The following is a 17,890-nucleotide window of genomic DNA, read 5'->3' as shown; positions in this document are numbered from 1 at the left end:
ACAACTGTATCTCGAGATAGCTTGACTAATGAGGTAGTAAACTTATCCATGTTTATCACGTTCGTCGCCAAGTTTCCCTTGCTACTCACTAAAGGAAGCTGTCGACAAAAAGGACAACGTCGGGGTGGAAGGTAGCGTTAATAAGCGATGGGTCCCCGGTCTAGACGGCGATGTAATTCTCTAGAAGACGGTCATCATAATCACAACCGGTGATAGCAGGGCCCATCAAGCGCCTCAGAATGGTCCAGCAGGTAGTGTAAGGCACATTTCAAGATAAGATAAAACTTCACTGTAAGAGTGTCGGTTGAGACGCTCGGATTGTTCTTTCAGGAATGGCTGTTCTCGTTTATCTTCTAGTTGGGTTTCTTTTGGGTTTCTTCCTCACTTTATATCTGTTCCAATACACTGCCACACCATCGAGTAGGTCTCTGGGTGGATCTCAAAATACGAAGGGTGAAAACACTTCCAGTACGGAGTACATGGACGCGATATGCAGGCTGCACATGACGCTCCCTTTTTGGGTCTATTGGCCCATTGTCTTCATTGCCTGCTGAAGTGGGTCACAGCCACGACACACCGCAGTGGCCTCGTATTCGGTACTTGCTGTGGCAAGACCCCTGCAAATACTTACTGTGGCTGAATGTCGAAGCAAGGAGGTCTTGATATTCTTTGGGGGGGGGGCAAGTTGGCGGATTGGCGGCAAGTGCGTACTGTTCCGCAATTTACGGAGTACAGTGTTGCCTTTCCCTAACCTGCTAAACTGAAGGGGCGGCAAGTCTGGGTACTTGGAGTCTCCGTAGATCTAGGAAAACCGTCTTCTGGCCCGTGTGGCTTGCTATTCATACTAGACACATTGGGATAATTCGAAACCAGATTCGCCCTTGGACACTTGTCTTTCCCAGCACCCCACTCAGATTGCGCTAAACCGAAGTCGGTTGGAGCCCCCTTCGCTATCGGGAGCTGCCGCAGCTTGTAAAGTTTGATGTCGACTTATATATGACAGCCTTGTTACTGGTGATATTGACTTGTCGACCGTTACGGGGCTGCGAAAAGAGAAGAAAGCTGACATTGAAAAAGGCCCATGTATCAATGTGACTGGGAAAGATGCTTGCCACTTGGAAGGGAAGAACATTCATCTGGATCTGCGAAGCGGGGCTGTCTGCAGCTGAATTCGTATTAAGCCTGCAGCCCCCTAGTTAGAGCGATGTGATCCCATTCATTTGTGATTAGGACGTCCAAGTCCTGCTCATGGATTTCATTTCAGTTCTTCTGCTCCAGTCACCCATGCATGCTATCCCAGTAGTCTCTAACAATGCATACGGCCCGACCAGACCAGACCCATTGGCACCGCGAAATGAGCTTCGTCGGCAGTCCCAATATAGGCGCCACTCTTCTCAGAGGAGATCCCGTCGTACGCGACATTGAGCAATGGTGTCTGCGCAAAGGGCATAACGATGAAGTCGAGCCCGCCTTGGCCGTTCTCTTTTTCAACACAGACTCCGCTGCTGAGCACTATGCTCAGATCAAGGCCCACGTTGCCGCACAGGTAATTCACCACGTCTCGCAAACCGACAGCATAGAGCCGTCAATTGGCCCTATTACTGACCTATCCGCCTTCATAGGCTGGTGTAGGCTATTGGGCTTACGAGATGCCCCCGGGTGCGTCTTCAGCCGAGGTGAAAAGCCAGATTCAGCGCCTGAACCAGGATAAAAACATCCACGGCATATTGATCCAGCGTCCGCTGCCAGAGCATCTTGATGAACTCAAGATCATGGCGTCCGTCAACCCGTTAAAAAACATTGAGGAGTATTGTGATGGTCAGACGGCCAACATTGTCGCTGATGCCCTTACTCGCTTGCTCTCTAAGTATGGAAAACTCGACCTGGCTCGACAGTCCACCATCCATATCGCAGGGTTTGGCAACATGATTACCGACGGCTTCATTTCTCACATGAGGCATCATTATCCTCACGTTAGCGTCACTCCACATCTACCGCGCAACGGCGATAAAAATCTCTCAGCCCATCAGTTCAACGAACACGACAACGAACAGCAGCACTCCCTGCTTGTCACAGAGCTCCATCACGGACCTGGATATATCACGACCGAGAAAGTTCCCTTGGACGTTGTTACAATCGTCGATTTGGGATTCTACACCACAGCGAATGGTACAATTGTTGGCGACGTGGACCACAAGGTGTATGAAGAGGCGGGATTAGCCATTGCTCCCACTCCAGGCGGGTTACTGCCTGTCTTGTTGTGGGTGATGATGGAAAGAACAATTAGAGCCAAACTAAAGCTCGTAGGAAAGAGACCTCCTGGCTGCTGTGCATGTCAGTGAGTTAGGAATTGAAACACTTGCCATCTCGGCTGCGCAATTGTGAAGGGTACGTAAATCAGACATTTTTCGATAGCTTTCGTAAGGAGGGATCTAGTTTACATTTAGTTAATATCTATTCTCGTGTTATCCTTAGCCATAAGACTTTTCCCGGCTAAGTGAGCACTCACTTTCGCTAATAACGTTTAACGATAGCGATGCCTTCTAAGGTCTTTAGCTTAAAGTTCGGAGGGAGCCATCTAAGACTACGAAAATATTCTAGTCTAGCTCGAGTTTCCTCGTAAAGAATAGGATCGGTCTAGTATTAGTGCTTATTAGTTTAAGCCGGATATACGGGCGTAGGTACCATAGAGGAGGTCAGATATAAAGACTAAGGTAGAAAATTCGTGGTGTGAGAAACGATAACGTTAAGGTCGGCTTATGGCGTGGGTAACGAGGATGAGAGAATAGGAGGTATAAGGACACCGCAAGGGAGGGAAGGCGAAGCATCTTATAGGCGCTTAAATGAACTGGGCGAAAAGGGACTTAGATTTGGCTGAAGGGGAGCCATTTTCGGCGTCGTTGTAGTCGCTAATGGAAACGAGGGGAATAACTGTATAAGTCGAGCGTTGATATCAGGACCGGAGGATGACCAAAAGTGCTTGCAGTGTTACAGGGCAGTGGGCGGTTTAGGGGGCGCTGACGTCCAAAGTTACGGGTGGAAAGGCAGCCGTTTCTGGCCTTAAAAGCGGTCATTTTCGGCGTCAATTCCACAGGTCCTGATATTCTAGTTAGAAAATGAGAGGGCAATACGACTGAATGTAAAATCAACCTGTGTATATACCTTAAGCTACATTTACAACATGAGACGATTAATTGTGTACATGGCTACGTTGATTAACGATTGACTATATGTAACGCCATTTTCCATTTCTCAGACGCCAGACCCATGGGAAACTACCTAGGTAGAAACTTCGAGATTGTAATGTTCAAAAAAAGATCCATAATACATAATAGACAGCCGCCAATATCACTCGTCATCGCTCATGCGAGTATCCTCATCAGCTGGCTTCTCTGTCTCCTCGTTCTCCAATTGGTGCTCCTCTTCCTGAGCAACAGGCTCGGGTGGCATATTGCTTGCGAACTTTGGATCAATGCGTAGACGGGTCAAAGCACGCTTGTAGATTTCAGCCTCGTTGGGGTCACGCATCACTACATGCATCTGGTCAACCCGTTCTTCAGTCTCTTCCTGTTGGGTGGAAGTGGGAGCGAGACCAGCGTGGGCAATTGTGCGGGCACGCTCTGGCTTGAGGCGGGCCTTGCCTAGAATTGGATAGTAGTAAGCGGCCAATTGTCTGCTGTCGCCATTCTTGGGTTTGTAGAGCGTCAGAGCGATGTCCTTTTGCTCAGTGTTGAAGACCTGAGCACTGGTGGCATAAGTACGAATACGATCATAACGGTGGAACTTGTGGCCGTCGGCGCTCTCGTTGGTGTAGAGGTCTTCGCTGTCGCGGTTTGGGTTAGACAGGTTCATGCTTGTGTCAATGTTCTTAACAGAGTGGGGCTTCTCTGGAAGGAAGAGCTGGTAGTCATAAGGGATTGGGCCAGGGTGGGCGTAAAGAGCAGGGTTCGTATGGTGAAGGTTCAGCTTAGATTCATGCTCCTGGCAAACGCGCTGCTCGGGCGCAACTGGTTGCAGAAGACCAACATCCATACGCTTGTCCCTCTTGCCAGCGACGGCTGTCAAAGGCGCCTTATCAAACTTGAATTGAAGGTAACCACCAGGGTCTGGGAACCCTTCCAGGTCGGGCATCACAGGGAAGAAACCGACTGGCTTCAGCTTCGGGTTTTCAGGATGAACCGGGTTAGCCCAGGCGTCGAGTTCAGCCTTTGTAGGAGGAAGACCACGGATGTGGCTATCAGTGTCCTCTCCAGTGTGCTTGCTCTGGGGGTAGGCGATGTCGAATCCTTTTTGGATGAACTTCTTAACATGCTTTGGGTCATCCACAGGAGGCTTTCCTTTCTTCGCAGTGCGTGATTGTGTTTTAAGAGGTGCGGGTCGGGAGCCATCCCCGGCACTACGGTCGACACCGATGTGCTGTGTGCGGCGGAGGAAACTGACATTGGTATTCCTCGGCGCAGGGTTTCGGAGTTGCTCAATAGTCATGAGAAGGGGAAGGTCAGCAGGGTCCATGGGCTGAGGGTTCTCAGGTGCCATAATAGCTGGTAGAGATGTTAGCTGTAGTCATGCAATTGTAGGAGTCTCTGCGTTGACATACCACTCTCATCACCCAAATGTAACCCCGGAATACCGACCAGGTCAATTGGCATTCCACCTTCGGCATCGACTTCAATGTTGGGCTCCTCACGGCGAGCCAGGTTTGAGGCGAAACCGGGGGTGAGGAAGCGACTCAAGCCCTCGTGTGGGATATCGAGAAACTTGGGGGGCATGTCCGGGGGAGGGAGATCATTGCGATAGCGAAGGGACGCAATGTACTCCTGGTGAAAGCCACCTGATGATTGACCCTCCTTAGATTTGGAAGACATATTGTCGTCTTATTTGCTTGCGCGGTTGACTGGGCGATCAATTGCGCATTAGCAACTCGGTGTACGTCTGGAGTGAGTGGGACGGAAGCTCACTGTGATGGACTGGAATAGGCTGGAGTAGACTGGGATAAACTGGGATATTGTCGCCTCAATCCTGGCAACTACAATGGCAGTGCAACTATACAGAAGCCGGTTAGGACAAGAGCTCGATTCAGAATGAATGTGAGAGAATTAGTCGCAAACCTACCGTAAGGGAATCAATGGGTTGTGTAAAGACAGGGACAGCAATATGGAGGAGATGTGGCAGTAATATCAAAGTCCGTGGGTCGGCTCGCCAGTAGAAAGGGCTTATCCAGACTGACCACGAATGGAGCTGGGGTAATTGGCAAAAGCTGCCATACAGACCAACACCGGAGCTGAGCCTGAGAACCATTATTCTGCCTGTGTTCACCGCTTATTTGATGTGCTGTAGGAATACGCGTGGAAATACGGAGGCGATCACGGGAAGTAAGGGATGGAGAACAAAAGAGTGCGTGCACTTATCCAACCTCGTCTCTGAAGGACACTAGCTCACATCTAATCCCACGCCTTTCGGAGTTTCCTCCTGGCTCATCTAATTGTGTACATATATAACTATTCAAGGTACTCCATTGTATTAGAAAAAATATTGAAATCCTTTTGAAAGTGACCAAAAACATGCAACTCCCACGCCGAATTCTCATAATACCATGAATGAATATCCTAAAGTGCACTCAGTAGGCCCACATGCACTTGTACGCCATCAGCCGGGGACCAAGTCGATCATACTCCAGTCTGCCAATCCAACTGTCGTTTGTACCGCTCAGTTTGCCGAAAATGCTGGCTCCCTTCCACACAACGACCTGGGGATCGAGATCTCTGGGCGGTGTCCCGATCATGATCTCCTTCGAGAAGCCAGGGCGAAGAGCCTGCAGTCGCTCTTCCAAGAAGAGATGGAACCCGCTAGTCAAACTACCGCCACCGACGACCATGATACCGCCGATGAAATCCCGCATCTTCTTGTCATCTGAGCGGGCCGCGTGGGCAATGGAGGTCAGGATAGCGTTGTCCAGACCGAACACAGGTATGATATCATCTCTATCTTCCACTGCAGTAGGACGCGGAGCCTGGGATGCAGCGGCCGTGGCAGCGGGTGTGCTTGTCCCTCCTGCTTGAGGGGTTCCTGTGTTCTCTGGTCCTGGAGAACCAGCGACAGAAGATCGAGGTGTGCCCTCCAAATCTTGGACTTTGCTTAAAGCATGAGGGTGTTGCGGGCGGCCTGGTGTGGCGTGAACATCCGCCGCCGCCGAGTGAGACTCGCCATTTGTCTTGCCTTGAGAGGGCAGGGGAGGTGCCATAGCGGTCAAAATCTCTGACTGGGCCGCAGAAGTAGGATCATTAGGTGATCCATCGTAAATGTCAACCGAGCGATCAATCAAGGTCCGTCTGCCAGTAATTTTGTCAGAGTTGTCGAAAATATCAGGCTCAAAAACACCCATTGGCGCAAGGTGAACTTCGTCAAAAGCCTTGAAAGTATACTTTCGTGTGTCTTGGCCTGCCACACGAAGGTGGAAGTCAAAGACTTGTGGAGAAACGCTTGCTTCGTTCATGGTGCAAATGTTCTTCTTAAGCTCTTCGGCTAGAAGGAAGTCGTGTCTACGCCGTAGGTTGATGTCGGCATAGGGGAAATGATCGTGCAGCATCATCTTGATGAATGTTTCGGTCACGTCTTGGCCACCATACTTCAGGTTCACTCGGGAGTTCTCGATACACATGCCTTCTTCCACACAACAGATCGAAGTCTTCTGCGCTCCAATATCCACAACACATGCCGAGGTGAAGCCAGCACCAAAGGTGGCTGCCAGACTCTCTTGGATGAAACACACCCGAGCGAACGCAAATTCTCGCATCAACATATCCAAAACTTGGGTGACATACGACTTGTCGTAAAGATCCGGGATGACGAACACACACGAATACTGAGTCCAATCCTTCTTGCTCGTCAAGTGCAGTTGATTCTTGATCGCATCCTCCACGATCAATGAAATATCCAGGAAAAGAGACCTCTTGCTTGTGTAGTCCTTCTCGTTGCACCAACCATTCTGGATTGGCCAATACAGCTTGTATCGAGGTTTTGAAGAATCTGGTACCCGCAGAGCCGGCTTCCCGACAATATACTCTGGCGGAGGATTAGAGAGTTCGGTCCATTCAGCACGCATTGGATCATTGTGTTCAGAGATGATTTCTGGCACGGTTCTGCGGTTATAGTTAACAACCATCTCCTTAGAGTTTGGAAGCATTCTTCGCTTGTTCTGTCGCATGTGCACCTTCAAATCTGCAGACATCCGATTGAAATGAGACGACCACTATCAGAAAAATTAGTACACTGCCATCTCAATGAAATTGCACTTGACATACTTCAGATCCAAAGGCCTTTTCGGGCTCCATTTCAGATCCATCCTCATGTTTAAACCTCTTGGGCTTAGGTTCATCATGGTCTTCGGATTCGTTGGTGGCTGCTTTCCTCGCAATCACCATTGGCAAGGTCTTCGGCAGTGCGTCGCTGGCAAGTCCAATCCGGAGGTTCTGACTGCCCATATGGATGATAATAACCTTGGAGCCGGCCATCTCGGCTGGGGTCTCCTCCGCATCCTCCATGTGGGTATCGCCATCTGCTTCAGCCTCGCCTTCCGCTGTCTCGGTCTTGGCCATAGCAAGGGCACGGTCGTGATCCTTCGCTTTCTTGGTCATCTTCGTCCTTGCTTCCTCGTTTTGGAGTCGGAACGCGAGGTTTTGATCGTCTCGTTTGAGGTAGTCGCTACATAGCGCAATCAGCATTCAAGTCCTCAACTGGGGCCATGCGGCAGATATCGGCCTGTGTATGCGTACGTGTAGTAGTTCTTCTGGTTGATTGCTGGGATCTGCGGCCAGCTGGATAGTTCCATGTTGTTGTCGGTCCGCTCCAGGCCTATGTCAAGTATTAACTGCTTTGTCGTTGACGGCTGTATTTCACCAGTTCGGTCGAATGATCTTACCCTCATCACGGAGGGCCTTGCCCGACTTCTTTCCAACCATGATTGGTATCGGTCTGTGGTCGGCTGTCTTCAATTGAGACTAATCGCGGCAAATCTAGGGAGTGCGCCGGAGGTAACTGCAGTTCCCTAATTGCACTTCCGATAGTGAGTGGTAGTCGCGTAGAATGCGATAAAAGTGATCAAGACCAGATTATGCCAGAGGGAAAAAGACAATGGGGTTTTCTAAATGAGGAGAGCTCAATCCCGCAAGATGATGATCCCCCGATTGACCGCCCACACCGCACAGGCCGATCGGCCAAAGAACATCCAATGCGGTTGCCGCCAGCGCCTTCTTCTCTTTCACCTCTCTATTTCATCTACGTGTACCATAACCCCATAGCGAGTTTGTCTCTTCACTCGATCCATACGACTTACGCGCCCCTCAACCTATCATCGTTGACTCCATACTTGCCCGGACAACCTTTGAACCGAAGAACAACAACAGTGAACAACGCGCCCACCAATTAATCACACACACCATGGGAGGCTCACTATCGCGTATCTGGTCCCTGCTCTGGTCCAAGAAGGAGATCCGGATCCTGATTTTAGGGCTTGTACGTTGTGTCTCACTGCGTCCGACGCGGGGAAAGCAGGATCACATTAATGTGAACAAGACTGAAACTAATTAATGTTCTTCCGGAGATTTAGGATAACGCTGGAAAGACTACTTTGCTGTACAGACTCAAGGTAAGATATCATGGCTTTGTGGCCTTGGTTTCCTGGCGCATTTGAGTGAGTTATGTGAAGCTAACACCTTGCGCCCACAGATTGGTGAGGTCGTCACCACGATACCTACAATCGGGTTCAACGTCGAATCGGTCACATATAAGAATCTCAATCTTAATGTCTGGGTATGTTTTACCCATCTCGAAGTTCGTTCTGGTCATAATTAACATCCCTGGATTGTAGGATCTTGGAGGCCAAACTTCTATCCGCCCATACTGGCGATGCTACTATGCCAACACGGCCGCCGTGGTCTTCGTCATCGACTCCACAGATATTGAGCGGTTAGGAACTGCAGCAGATGAATTAGCAGCCATGTTGAATGAAGAGGAACTTCACGATGCGGCATTGCTGGTGTTTGCCAACAAACAGGATCAACCCGGCGCCAAGGGTGCAGGCGAGATCTCAGAGGCTTTGAAACTGGGAGAGCTGCGGGACCGAAACTGGAGTATTGTCGCTTGCTCTGCCATTGACGGCAAGGGTATTAATGAGGGAATGGATTGGCTGGTGGTTCGTTTCTTTCCACAACACAACCTGCTGGCTTCTCAAACTAACTATCCCTCTCCTCGCAGCAAACAATCCAGTCCGAGAATGCATGATCCTCTGGCGTTTCTATGTCGGGTTTAGAACTTCATCTTTGATACCTTGGTGTTCGAGTTTCTTGCGCGACTCGGAGACCTTCTGCTGCATTCGGAGTGCTGTACCACTTCTTCCCTTCGACTCTGCCTAGCAGAGTCCTTGTCTTATATTCCTTCATGATTTCTGATGTCAGACCTGCGGCTTACACATAATTGTTTAATTAAATTGTTGACACTGAACTGTGTAAAAGAGCGGGGTCAGATTTACGTCCGAGTTCGTAATTATTCGTATGGATATCCTCATCTTCTTCTTCTAACCTGCCCCCAAATTCGATACCCTTCCAATTGTATCTTGGCATCTGCTAATTGTTTCTGCTTATCTTTGCATCCTTCCTTCCACCCCCGCATCTGCGATACGACTAATGCCGGCTATCGGATCAGACCTCAACTAGCTATTTAAGCCAAGTGTCCTGATTTACAGACTTTCTCCAAGGTGCGATCTTGAATAACTATAGAGCAATATGTCGGTCCCTCCAATTCCCCCAATTCAAATCGCTGCTGTGATCCCACCCAAAAGTACTCCCGTCTCCGCAAAGGTGGGGATCAAGACCAATCGCCCCGTGCCAACTCCAGGAAAAGGCGAAATCCTCGTCAAGCTTGAGTTTTCTGGAGTATGTCACTCGGATATTCACAGCATCCGCGGTGATACGCCCATGTTGACTGATGTCGCGGGTCATGAAGGCATTGGTAAAGTAGTTCAAGGTAAGAACTATCGCTGCATCACGCTGAACGCAGTCCAGAAAATATACTGACATTCGTCATTACACTTAGTCGGACCTGAAGTTGACGAGAAGCAATGGATGGGAACCCGAGTTGGTATCAGGTTTGTCTCCTTCATCCCCAATTGGTCGTCCGATTGAAGTTATATTGAGGCTGAACGCATTTCCACTATTAGATGGCTGTACAGCTCTTGTCGCCAGTGCGAAATTTGTGAAGTCAACCATACCGTATGCCCATATCAGAAGAATGCTGGTGCAGTAAGTTGTTGATCACCGCAAATCATGTCATTGTTTCGATTGCTGATTGCGTGGTTTGCAGAATGTACCTGGAACTTTCCAGCGTGAGTCTTCTATCTCTCAGTGCGACCATCCAGCCCATCGGAACGCTTCTAACATCATGCCTCAGAGTATATTGTCAGCCCAGCACTCCATGTGACAAAGATTCCGGAGCAGCTTTCACCAGATAGTGCCGCGCCTCTTCTGTGTGGTATGTTTTTCCCATTGGTATTTTTGCCAGTACAAAGGCTAATTACTATACTCAGCCGGAATTGCCATGTATTCTTCCATCATGAAGACCAAGACTCGCCCAGGAGACTACCTTGCCATCCTTGGTGCTGGAGGTGGCCTTGGTCATATGTACATTCCCCCAGTTTTCGGTGACTGAAAGCATTATTTTCTGACAAAGATATTTCTTACAGGGGAATTCAAATTGCCGCTAAGAAGGGCCTTAAGGTTATTGCAATTGACAGGTATGTGACAATTCAAGTTGAACATTTTCTGTCACCTTTGTAGCAAACTAACCTGATGGTGCTTCTAAAGTGGAGAGAAGAAGAAGCAACTATGCCTTTCGCTTGGGGCCACAGAATTCCTAGACTACCGCGAAGTCGATATTGTCCAGGCAGTCAAAGACAAGACAACCTTTGGTGTACACGCTGTCATCTGTACTGCCAACAGCGAGCGAGCATACGAACAAAGTATGCATATGTTGCGTCCTTTTGGCACACTGGTCTGCGTTGGTATTCCCAACAAGCCATTCAACCTTCCAGCCACACCATTCGATATGATCGTCAAGGGTGAGTTTGCTCTGATACTTACGCAATTGGCAACATGAACTGGTCTGACCAACTGATACAGGTCTTACTATTGTTGGAAACTCCGCAGGAACAGCGGATGAGATGGATGAGATGATGGCTATGGCCGTGGCTGGCGATGTGAAGGCGCATATTGACGTCTTTGAGTTAGAGGATATCAATGATGTGTTGGACCGCCTTGAGCGCTCGGAGATTGATGGCAGGGTGGTCTTGAAAATCCCTCAATAGGTGTGATAGCCGGCATACTTTAGGGGTTTAACATATCTCTGTCTTGATAGTGAAGAAAATGTTATTACTTCCAGACTTGACGTCCATCTTTCTGCGATTAGAGATGCCTTCCAACTAATAAAAAAAAGAGTAACCCTCGACTTTGGTGTTATTAGCACCACACTCTAATCAACTGAGCTATGGAGCCAGTTGATGTATGAAGCTCAGATTTTGTGCATTATGAACCAAAAAGCGTTTAATCGAGTATAACAACCGCGTAAATCAACAGGGCACTACTTTGAGGGATACAATTTGCGACAAAAATGAGGTAGATTCAAAAGTCGAGGGAAGGCAGAAAGTTTTTACCCGGTCCGGAGGAGGAGGAGTCTTGTGCAAACGGCAAGATCTTGGTCAACGGTAAATGTGCCTGCGACCCAGGCACGGAGATAGAATACGGAACATGTGAGAAGGAAGAGTGCTCGTCTGGCCTAGAGACTGGTAAGACCCGCCCCTTCTTATTCCGAAGATAGTCTAACACTTTTTAGGAAAATGCTATGAGTTCACGGCTGAGAATGGGGAGCGCCTAGTCCATGCTGATAATGTTTGGGGATACGCTGTTGGCGCAGAGTCCAAGACCCGGAGATCTAGTAAATTCAGGTTTTGCAAGGATAAAGAATGTGCTGCGGAGCAATCTATCAACCCTAGCGACAAGTTCTATATCCAAGATGTCCATGGTCACCCCCGGACGGGCAAGAACCCCAATCAATGGCTCAACAATGCATCTAATGGAAGACATATCGCCAAGACTGACGACTTTTCCAAGGCTGGCAAGTTTTCCATCTCGAAACGGCCATGCGGCAAGTACAGCCTGGCCGGTTTCTCAGCTGGTCTCGGGATTGCTTGTCCAGCGTCGGATCCTTCCATGAGCTTCTACGAGAACGACACTCAAGCATGTATGCGGTTTGAGATCACCGAGATTCCCTGTGATATCAGAGAGGATCAAAACAACTGTATCTGGAAGAACAGCCCAGATCAGTGGTGTGGTGGAAAAGTGGACTGCAGCGCCGCCGAACTCTGAACGGCTGCTCCGGTTCGATGATTGGGAATCCCTCCGTTGGAAAAGACTGGGGCTTCTCTTTGGCGGAAACAAGGTCTAGTGTTGATGAGTGTCTCAATTGAAAGGTTGCTGTTGTTGATGAGGCTTCTTTAAGGACCATTTTTAAAGGGACTGCTGTGTGACCCGGAGAGACCTACGGTATTTATTTACTTTGGGGTGTTAGTGACTTGAAAAGAAAGCGGTTGAATAGTTACTGTTGTCGGTGCCTTGGTGCCTCAGGCACCAGTCCCTCAGATAACGTATTCGGTAAGCGAGCTGGCCATCTAAGCGGGCTGGCCACCCCCAAAACACATAGTAAATGCGATAAATTACAACTTGATATCGCAGCAATAGTAGTCTATATAGAGATTTCCTTGCATCCTAATGCTTTCTAGGTAATATCTAGCCTCCCTAGGGAGTTTGGGAAATATATATGTCTTTATGGTTAGGATATATATATTTCTGGCTTTTAGCACTGTAATTTTTAATACCCTGATAATGTACCTTTTCGATATCCCTAAGATTGATATACAGTATTCAAAATCCTTATCAATAGCTATCGACAAGCAGTGAAATCAAACAAAAGTATTGGCGTTGAGATATCAAGTTGTAATTTATCGCATTTACTATGTGTTTTGGGAGGTGGCCAGCCCGCTTGCATGGCCAGCTCGCTTACCGAATACGTTAGTTAGTTTGGGAGTTCGCTCTTTTCCCAATACAATTCTCAAAGTTATGGTGGAATTTTTACGTGGTCCCAGAAGCTGTTATTTTCAGCGCCATTTTCACAGGTCCTTCTGTTCTATATGTAAAAAAAAGGTTCAGTAAATACAGCCCCATCAAATAGAGCACTCTTAGAGGATGTTTATAGATGAACAAAAAGACAAAAGAGAAAGAAACAAGGTTCTAGAAGGGGTAGCCCTCAACTTTGGCATTGTTATCACAATTCTATAACCCAGTTGGTTAGAGTGTGCATGGATTGGACCCATTTAGATCTACTCCTTTGCCACAGAAGTAGCTAGGTGTGACTTTATGCAGGACTGGTGTCAAAATGTGGCCATTATGATGCATTTTAGCTGAATAAATGGTGGTGTAAAAGTTAAACAGACGGCTCATTTTAATATTTGAGCTCGGAGAGACTGCATGTTTAGTGTATCAAAAAAGAATCGACAGAATGAAGATAGCCAGGAGAATGAAGGGAAAGGAGGAGCTATCATGGAATGAGCATTCATACACGCATAATATCTGAAGCGTAGCCAGGTTCGTTAGTCGCTTGATAGTTATAAGGTGCCCTGTATGTTAGGGCTTCATCGCAGTCTTTCGTTACATGGAGACACAGATGATTCAATAAATTACAGTTAGCAACTCATTGTACTTGTTATTCTTATACCTCTCATGTGTAGTCAATTCGACTTAGTTCCTAAGAGTTCCTTGACTTCCCCAGGCCACCTATCCACCCTCTCCCGGAAACTCTCTCTGCAACAACCACTGCCAGGCAACTCACCATCAAACCTTCAAGGATCCCATCGGAATCAGCATCAAGCTCAGCGATAACATTCAAAGAACCCAGAATTTGTCGATCAGTTCTATTTTGCCACACTGCAAGAATATCATCTGGTTTATCCGCAGCAAAGAACTTTAGGTTACCGTTCCCATCACTAGAACCAGCGTCTTTCCCTTCGGTTTCAAGGAGAGACAATGCAGCCTTGGACCCTTTCCAGTAGAATGTTTTGACAGCCCCACCATCAGCAATCTCAACACGGTAAGTCCTACCCATTCCCTTCCGAACGATGTCCATTGAGCGGTGCTTGACAGGACCCGAGGAACTTTTCCCAGAGCCTGAAAGCTCATTTTGAAGGGTATTAGAATCCACTTGGTGGAAGATATCTACCGTCACGTGGAGACTGAATAGACCCTCAAAGCCACGGTAATGAATGTGCGCGCGGTGGTCTTGAGGCTCGGGAGATGGGTCTTTCCGGCTACGTACGACATTTCCACCCGAGTAAAGATCAAATGAGGCTGGCAGATAAAGGCCTTGGCGGTACCAGGGGATGCGCAGGGTGTGATATACTGGGCTTGGAGATTGAGAAAGTCCCCCAGAAGGGTGAACTTGAAGGCAAAAGCTCCAGGCATTTGTACCGAGTGCTACCTGCGTGAATCGATGAGCTCTTCTCTTCGAATTGATAAGGGCCTATGTGGAGACGGCAATGCACCCAGACAAGACTACTAACATACATCTTTGAAGACGTTGAATGAACGGTAGGGCTCCTTTGCACGATTTAGCCGAGGCGCCGCTTCTGTTATAGTATTCGTGAACTTTTGCTGCAAGGGTGCATGCTCCCGAGCAGGGGAATTGTCCTCCTCGTCAAAGCAGACATGATCAACTCCCACAGCCGAAGAGTTGGTTGTTCTTCCTTGCGTCCTCATCCTAGCCGGGTTTTCTGGCGCGTGGTTTTGTGTTAAGATTAAATAAGCACACGAAGGTTTGAGATGAGTTTCTATTCAGGCATAGGGCTGCTAAAGAGTTCGCAATATGTGGAAGGTAGAAGTCAAGTCGGTCATAGCTGGGGTTTAACAGTGTTGCCTGCCCGATACGAGCTTGTGATCATTGTAGATAAGATCGTCAGTCAATATATTTCGTTCATTCTGTACATAAAGCCTATATATTGCTCGAACTATGAAGATAAAATCTATCCCAAGATACTTAGCAAACACCAACAATTACTAAAATTATAAATGAAGATAAAGAAGATGAAGTACGGAAGTGAACATCCAGCGATGTACCTACACGCAAGGCCACCGCCTTAGACATTCTGCATGCCTTATTGACACCGCCCGGATTGTGCAGCAAAGAACCCGAATCCGCCCACGAGCACCGCAAGGGACGTGCAGAATCTCGGATCGTGCTCAATTGCAATTGTAAGTCACTTACCAGGTGTATAGACCTGTATGAACTTTTCCCATTGGCTAGTTTACAATGCGAGTCGATTGGAACTTGACTAGCTCCACGGCCCCAGTGAGAATCCACTATCAATCGCAAAGTACTAACCGCTATATAGGTTCGATCGGGCGTTGCCGTTGCTCCGCCGGCGAAGATAATTAGCTCCACACACATTCAAAATGGCGTGTAACTCCGCAACAATGGCCTGGAGAGCCAGCGTCCGGGCTCGCGCCCTTCCTACCTCCCGCTTTAGCCAACGGCCATCGGCATTGCTACAGAAGGCCCAGCGCTACCCCGGTGCTTCGCGATATGCTTCAGACTCGGCTGCGCCCGCCGAGGCAGCCAAGGAGACAGCGAAGGAAGCTACAAAGGAGGCCGCCAAGGAGATCCCCCGCAAAACGGGCCGTGGCTCCAAGAAGGCCTTATACGGTGCCTCATTGGCCTTGACCCTGCTGGTGGGCTATATCTATGGAACCGACACTAGAGCCAGTATCCACAGATATGGCGCTGTACCCCTGATCCGCCTCCTTTGGCCCGATGCGGAGGATGCACACCACGTCGGCGTGGAGAACCTGAAGATGCTCTACAAGTATGGTCTTCACCCGCGCGAGCGTGGCAACCCGGATAGTGATGGTGCCCTGGCAACTGAGGTAATGGCATTCCCAACTCGGTCTATAGCCAATCACTGATGATATCCGTCTCCAGGTATTTGGGTACACCCTCTCCAACCCCATCGGTATCTCCGCCGGTCTGGACAAGCATGCCGATGTCCCCGATGCGCTGCTCGATATCGGTCCCGCCATCGTCGAGGTGGGAGGCACCACCCCTCTGCCACAGGAAGGAAACCCGAAGCCTCGGGTGTTCCGACTGCCCTCGCAACACGCCATGATCAACCGCTACGGCCTCAACTCCAAGGGCGCCGACCACATGGCAAAGGTGCTGAAGCAGCGTGTAGCTGACTTCGCCTACGCCGCCGGATTTGGCCTACACGAAGAATCCGAGCAACGCGTCTTGGACGGTGAAGCCGGCGTCCCACCTGGAAGTCTGGTCCCGGGCAAGCTTCTCGCCGTGCAAGTTGCCAAGAACAAGCTCACACCGGATGGAGACATCGAAGCCATCAAGCGCGACTACGTCTACTGCGTGGACCGAGTGGCGCCGTACGCCGACATCCTCGTCGTGAACGTCTCTAGCCCCAATACCCCCGGGCTGCGTGACCTCCAAGCTGCCGCACCCCTCACAGCAATCCTGACGGCGGTCGTCGCCTCCGCTAAGAACGTCGAGCGCAAGACCAAGCCCTACGTGATGGTCAAGGTCAGCCCAGACGAGGACTCCACCGAGCAGATCTCCGGCATCTGCGAGGCTGTCTGGAACTCCGGCGTTGACGGCGTCATCGTCGGAAACACCACCAACCGTCGGCCCGATCCCGTGCCCCAAGGATTCGTCCTCCCCGCTGAAGAACAGAAGACCCTCAAGGAAACCGGCGGTTACTCCGGCCCCCAACTGTTTGACCGCTCCGTTGCGCTCGTCGCCCGCTACCGCGCCCTGCTTGATCAGGGACCCCCGTCTGCGACCGAGTCGGACAAGTCTGTCGAGAAAGTGTCTGAGGCTCCCCGGAAGGTTATTTTTGCTTCCGGCGGTATCACTACCGGCAAGGAGGCGCGCGCGGCTCTCGATGCCGGCGCTTCCGTAGCTATGATGTACACCGGTATTACCTACGGTGGTGTTGGCACTGTCACGCGGGTCAAGCAGGAGCTGCGTGAAGAACTGCAGAAGAAATAAGCGGTGTGAACTATGATTTTTTTTTTTTTTTCATTCTCATTTGGTCTTTGATAGATCCTGTAAATAATATGGATATGAACATGAAAAGCAATCTGTATTCGTCATTTTTTTCTGCATGGTTTCTCGCCCGAGAGGTTCGGGATAGGGATTGTATGCAATGGAACGACCGAGTCGGGCAGTACCGAAAATAAATGGAAAAGGGGCATTGATAATGGCTGGAATTGAGTGGATAATGTCTTCGAGAGTGGATGATGCCTTTGGAGAGCTATAGAGCTCGGATTACTCGATCAGTGCAAAACGGGGAGCTCCAGAGTCCACCACAAACCCACATAAAGCACAGAAGTGGACCGGGAGAGGTAGCTCGGCATCGAATGGCAGTTGTTGAAGCTAAAAAAAGCTTTAAAAGTCATCTGAGACCCAAATCTCTGATCGACCGCGTGACGGGTTCAAAACCGGGGAAGTTGTTGGTTTCGGGTTCCCCCAGATAGGCTTCCCGAGAGAGAGAACTGGTTGAGATTTCCACTTTTTTCAGGTTTTTGATCCCATGAGGAGTTTTGTCTAGATGCGCCTGTTTCTGTAGTTTCTTGGTGTTTCTTTCTGTTTAAGTGTGTACTTTTCCGTATAACGATGACGAGGAACCGTATAGCGAAACACAATACCGTAAACATCTGTATAATTGTAGAATGATGTCAAGGTGTCAAGGTCTCAATCTTGGTGGCGAAGCAAACATAGTACCTGGGGG

At 49.2% G+C, this 17,890-nt stretch overlaps 8 protein-coding genes across 8 annotated transcripts; 5 read left to right on the top strand and 3 right to left on the bottom strand.

Moving 5' to 3' along the window:
- Nucleotides 1–1,312: 1,312 nt before the first annotated feature.
- On the top strand, nucleotides 1,313–2,342 carry N7447_007371 (tetrahydrofolate dehydrogenase/cyclohydrolase catalytic domain-containing protein; the record flags this gene model as incomplete). The annotated part of the gene is made up of 2 exons (XM_057231633.1): nucleotides 1,313–1,546; nucleotides 1,623–2,342. The coding sequence occupies 2 exons, from the start codon at nucleotides 1,313–1,315 to the stop codon at nucleotides 2,340–2,342; spliced, it is 954 nt and encodes a 317-aa protein (XP_057086723.1).
- A 1,006-nt stretch (nucleotides 2,343–3,348) lies between these two features.
- Nucleotides 3,349–4,865, bottom strand: N7447_007370 (uncharacterized protein; the record flags this gene model as incomplete). Its single annotated transcript, XM_057231632.1, has 2 exons — nucleotides 3,349–4,541; nucleotides 4,598–4,865. 2 exons carry the CDS (start codon nucleotides 4,863–4,865, stop codon nucleotides 3,349–3,351), a joined length of 1,461 nt encoding a protein of 486 aa, XP_057086722.1.
- Nucleotides 4,866–5,617: 752 nt separating this feature from the next.
- N7447_007369 (putative chromatin remodeling complex subunit (Arp8)) lies at nucleotides 5,618–7,958 on the bottom strand (the record flags this gene model as incomplete). Its single annotated transcript, XM_057231631.1, has 4 exons — nucleotides 5,618–7,249; nucleotides 7,302–7,701; nucleotides 7,773–7,851; nucleotides 7,919–7,958. The coding sequence occupies 4 exons, from the start codon at nucleotides 7,956–7,958 to the stop codon at nucleotides 5,618–5,620; spliced, it is 2,151 nt and encodes a 716-aa protein (XP_057086721.1).
- A 478-nt stretch (nucleotides 7,959–8,436) lies between these two features.
- Nucleotides 8,437–9,279, top strand: N7447_007368 (ADP-ribosylation factor family protein; the record flags this gene model as incomplete). Its single annotated transcript, XM_057231630.1, has 5 exons — nucleotides 8,437–8,511; nucleotides 8,606–8,644; nucleotides 8,725–8,808; nucleotides 8,867–9,190; nucleotides 9,253–9,279. 5 exons carry the CDS (start codon nucleotides 8,437–8,439, stop codon nucleotides 9,277–9,279), a joined length of 549 nt encoding a protein of 182 aa, XP_057086720.1.
- Nucleotides 9,280–9,779: 500 nt separating this feature from the next.
- N7447_007367 (zinc-dependent alcohol dehydrogenase) lies at nucleotides 9,780–11,356 on the top strand (the record flags this gene model as incomplete). Its single annotated transcript, XM_057231629.1, has 9 exons — nucleotides 9,780–10,020; nucleotides 10,090–10,141; nucleotides 10,214–10,295; nucleotides 10,357–10,378; nucleotides 10,444–10,524; nucleotides 10,580–10,673; nucleotides 10,736–10,786; nucleotides 10,857–11,110; nucleotides 11,172–11,356. 9 exons carry the CDS (start codon nucleotides 9,780–9,782, stop codon nucleotides 11,354–11,356), a joined length of 1,062 nt encoding a protein of 353 aa, XP_057086719.1.
- Nucleotides 11,357–11,535: 179 nt separating this feature from the next.
- On the top strand, nucleotides 11,536–12,413 carry N7447_007366 (cysteine-rich secreted protein; the record flags this gene model as incomplete). Its single annotated transcript, XM_057231628.1, has 3 exons — nucleotides 11,536–11,550; nucleotides 11,668–11,833; nucleotides 11,881–12,413. The coding sequence occupies 3 exons, from the start codon at nucleotides 11,536–11,538 to the stop codon at nucleotides 12,411–12,413; spliced, it is 714 nt and encodes a 237-aa protein (XP_057086718.1).
- Nucleotides 12,414–13,848: 1,435 nt separating this feature from the next.
- N7447_007365 (uncharacterized protein) lies at nucleotides 13,849–14,855 on the bottom strand (the record flags this gene model as incomplete). The annotated part of the gene is made up of 2 exons (XM_057231627.1): nucleotides 13,849–14,619; nucleotides 14,664–14,855. The coding sequence occupies 2 exons, from the start codon at nucleotides 14,853–14,855 to the stop codon at nucleotides 13,849–13,851; spliced, it is 963 nt and encodes a 320-aa protein (XP_057086717.1).
- A 693-nt stretch (nucleotides 14,856–15,548) lies between these two features.
- Nucleotides 15,549–17,148, top strand: N7447_007364 (dihydroorotate dehydrogenase 2; the record flags this gene model as incomplete). The annotated part of the gene is made up of 2 exons (XM_057231626.1): nucleotides 15,549–16,019; nucleotides 16,075–17,148. 2 exons carry the CDS (start codon nucleotides 15,549–15,551, stop codon nucleotides 17,146–17,148), a joined length of 1,545 nt encoding a protein of 514 aa, XP_057086716.1.
- Nucleotides 17,149–17,890: the final 742 nt, after the last annotated feature.

The sequence above is a fragment of the Penicillium robsamsonii genome (genome assembly GCF_028829455.1).
Source record: "Penicillium robsamsonii strain IBT 29466 chromosome Unknown utg000003l_segment0_segment0, whole genome shotgun sequence".
Taxonomy (NCBI): Eukaryota; Fungi; Ascomycota; class Eurotiomycetes; order Eurotiales; family Aspergillaceae; genus Penicillium; species Penicillium robsamsonii.
Note: the sequence above shows the minus strand (reverse complement) of the source record. Positions and strands in the feature narration are given on the sequence as shown.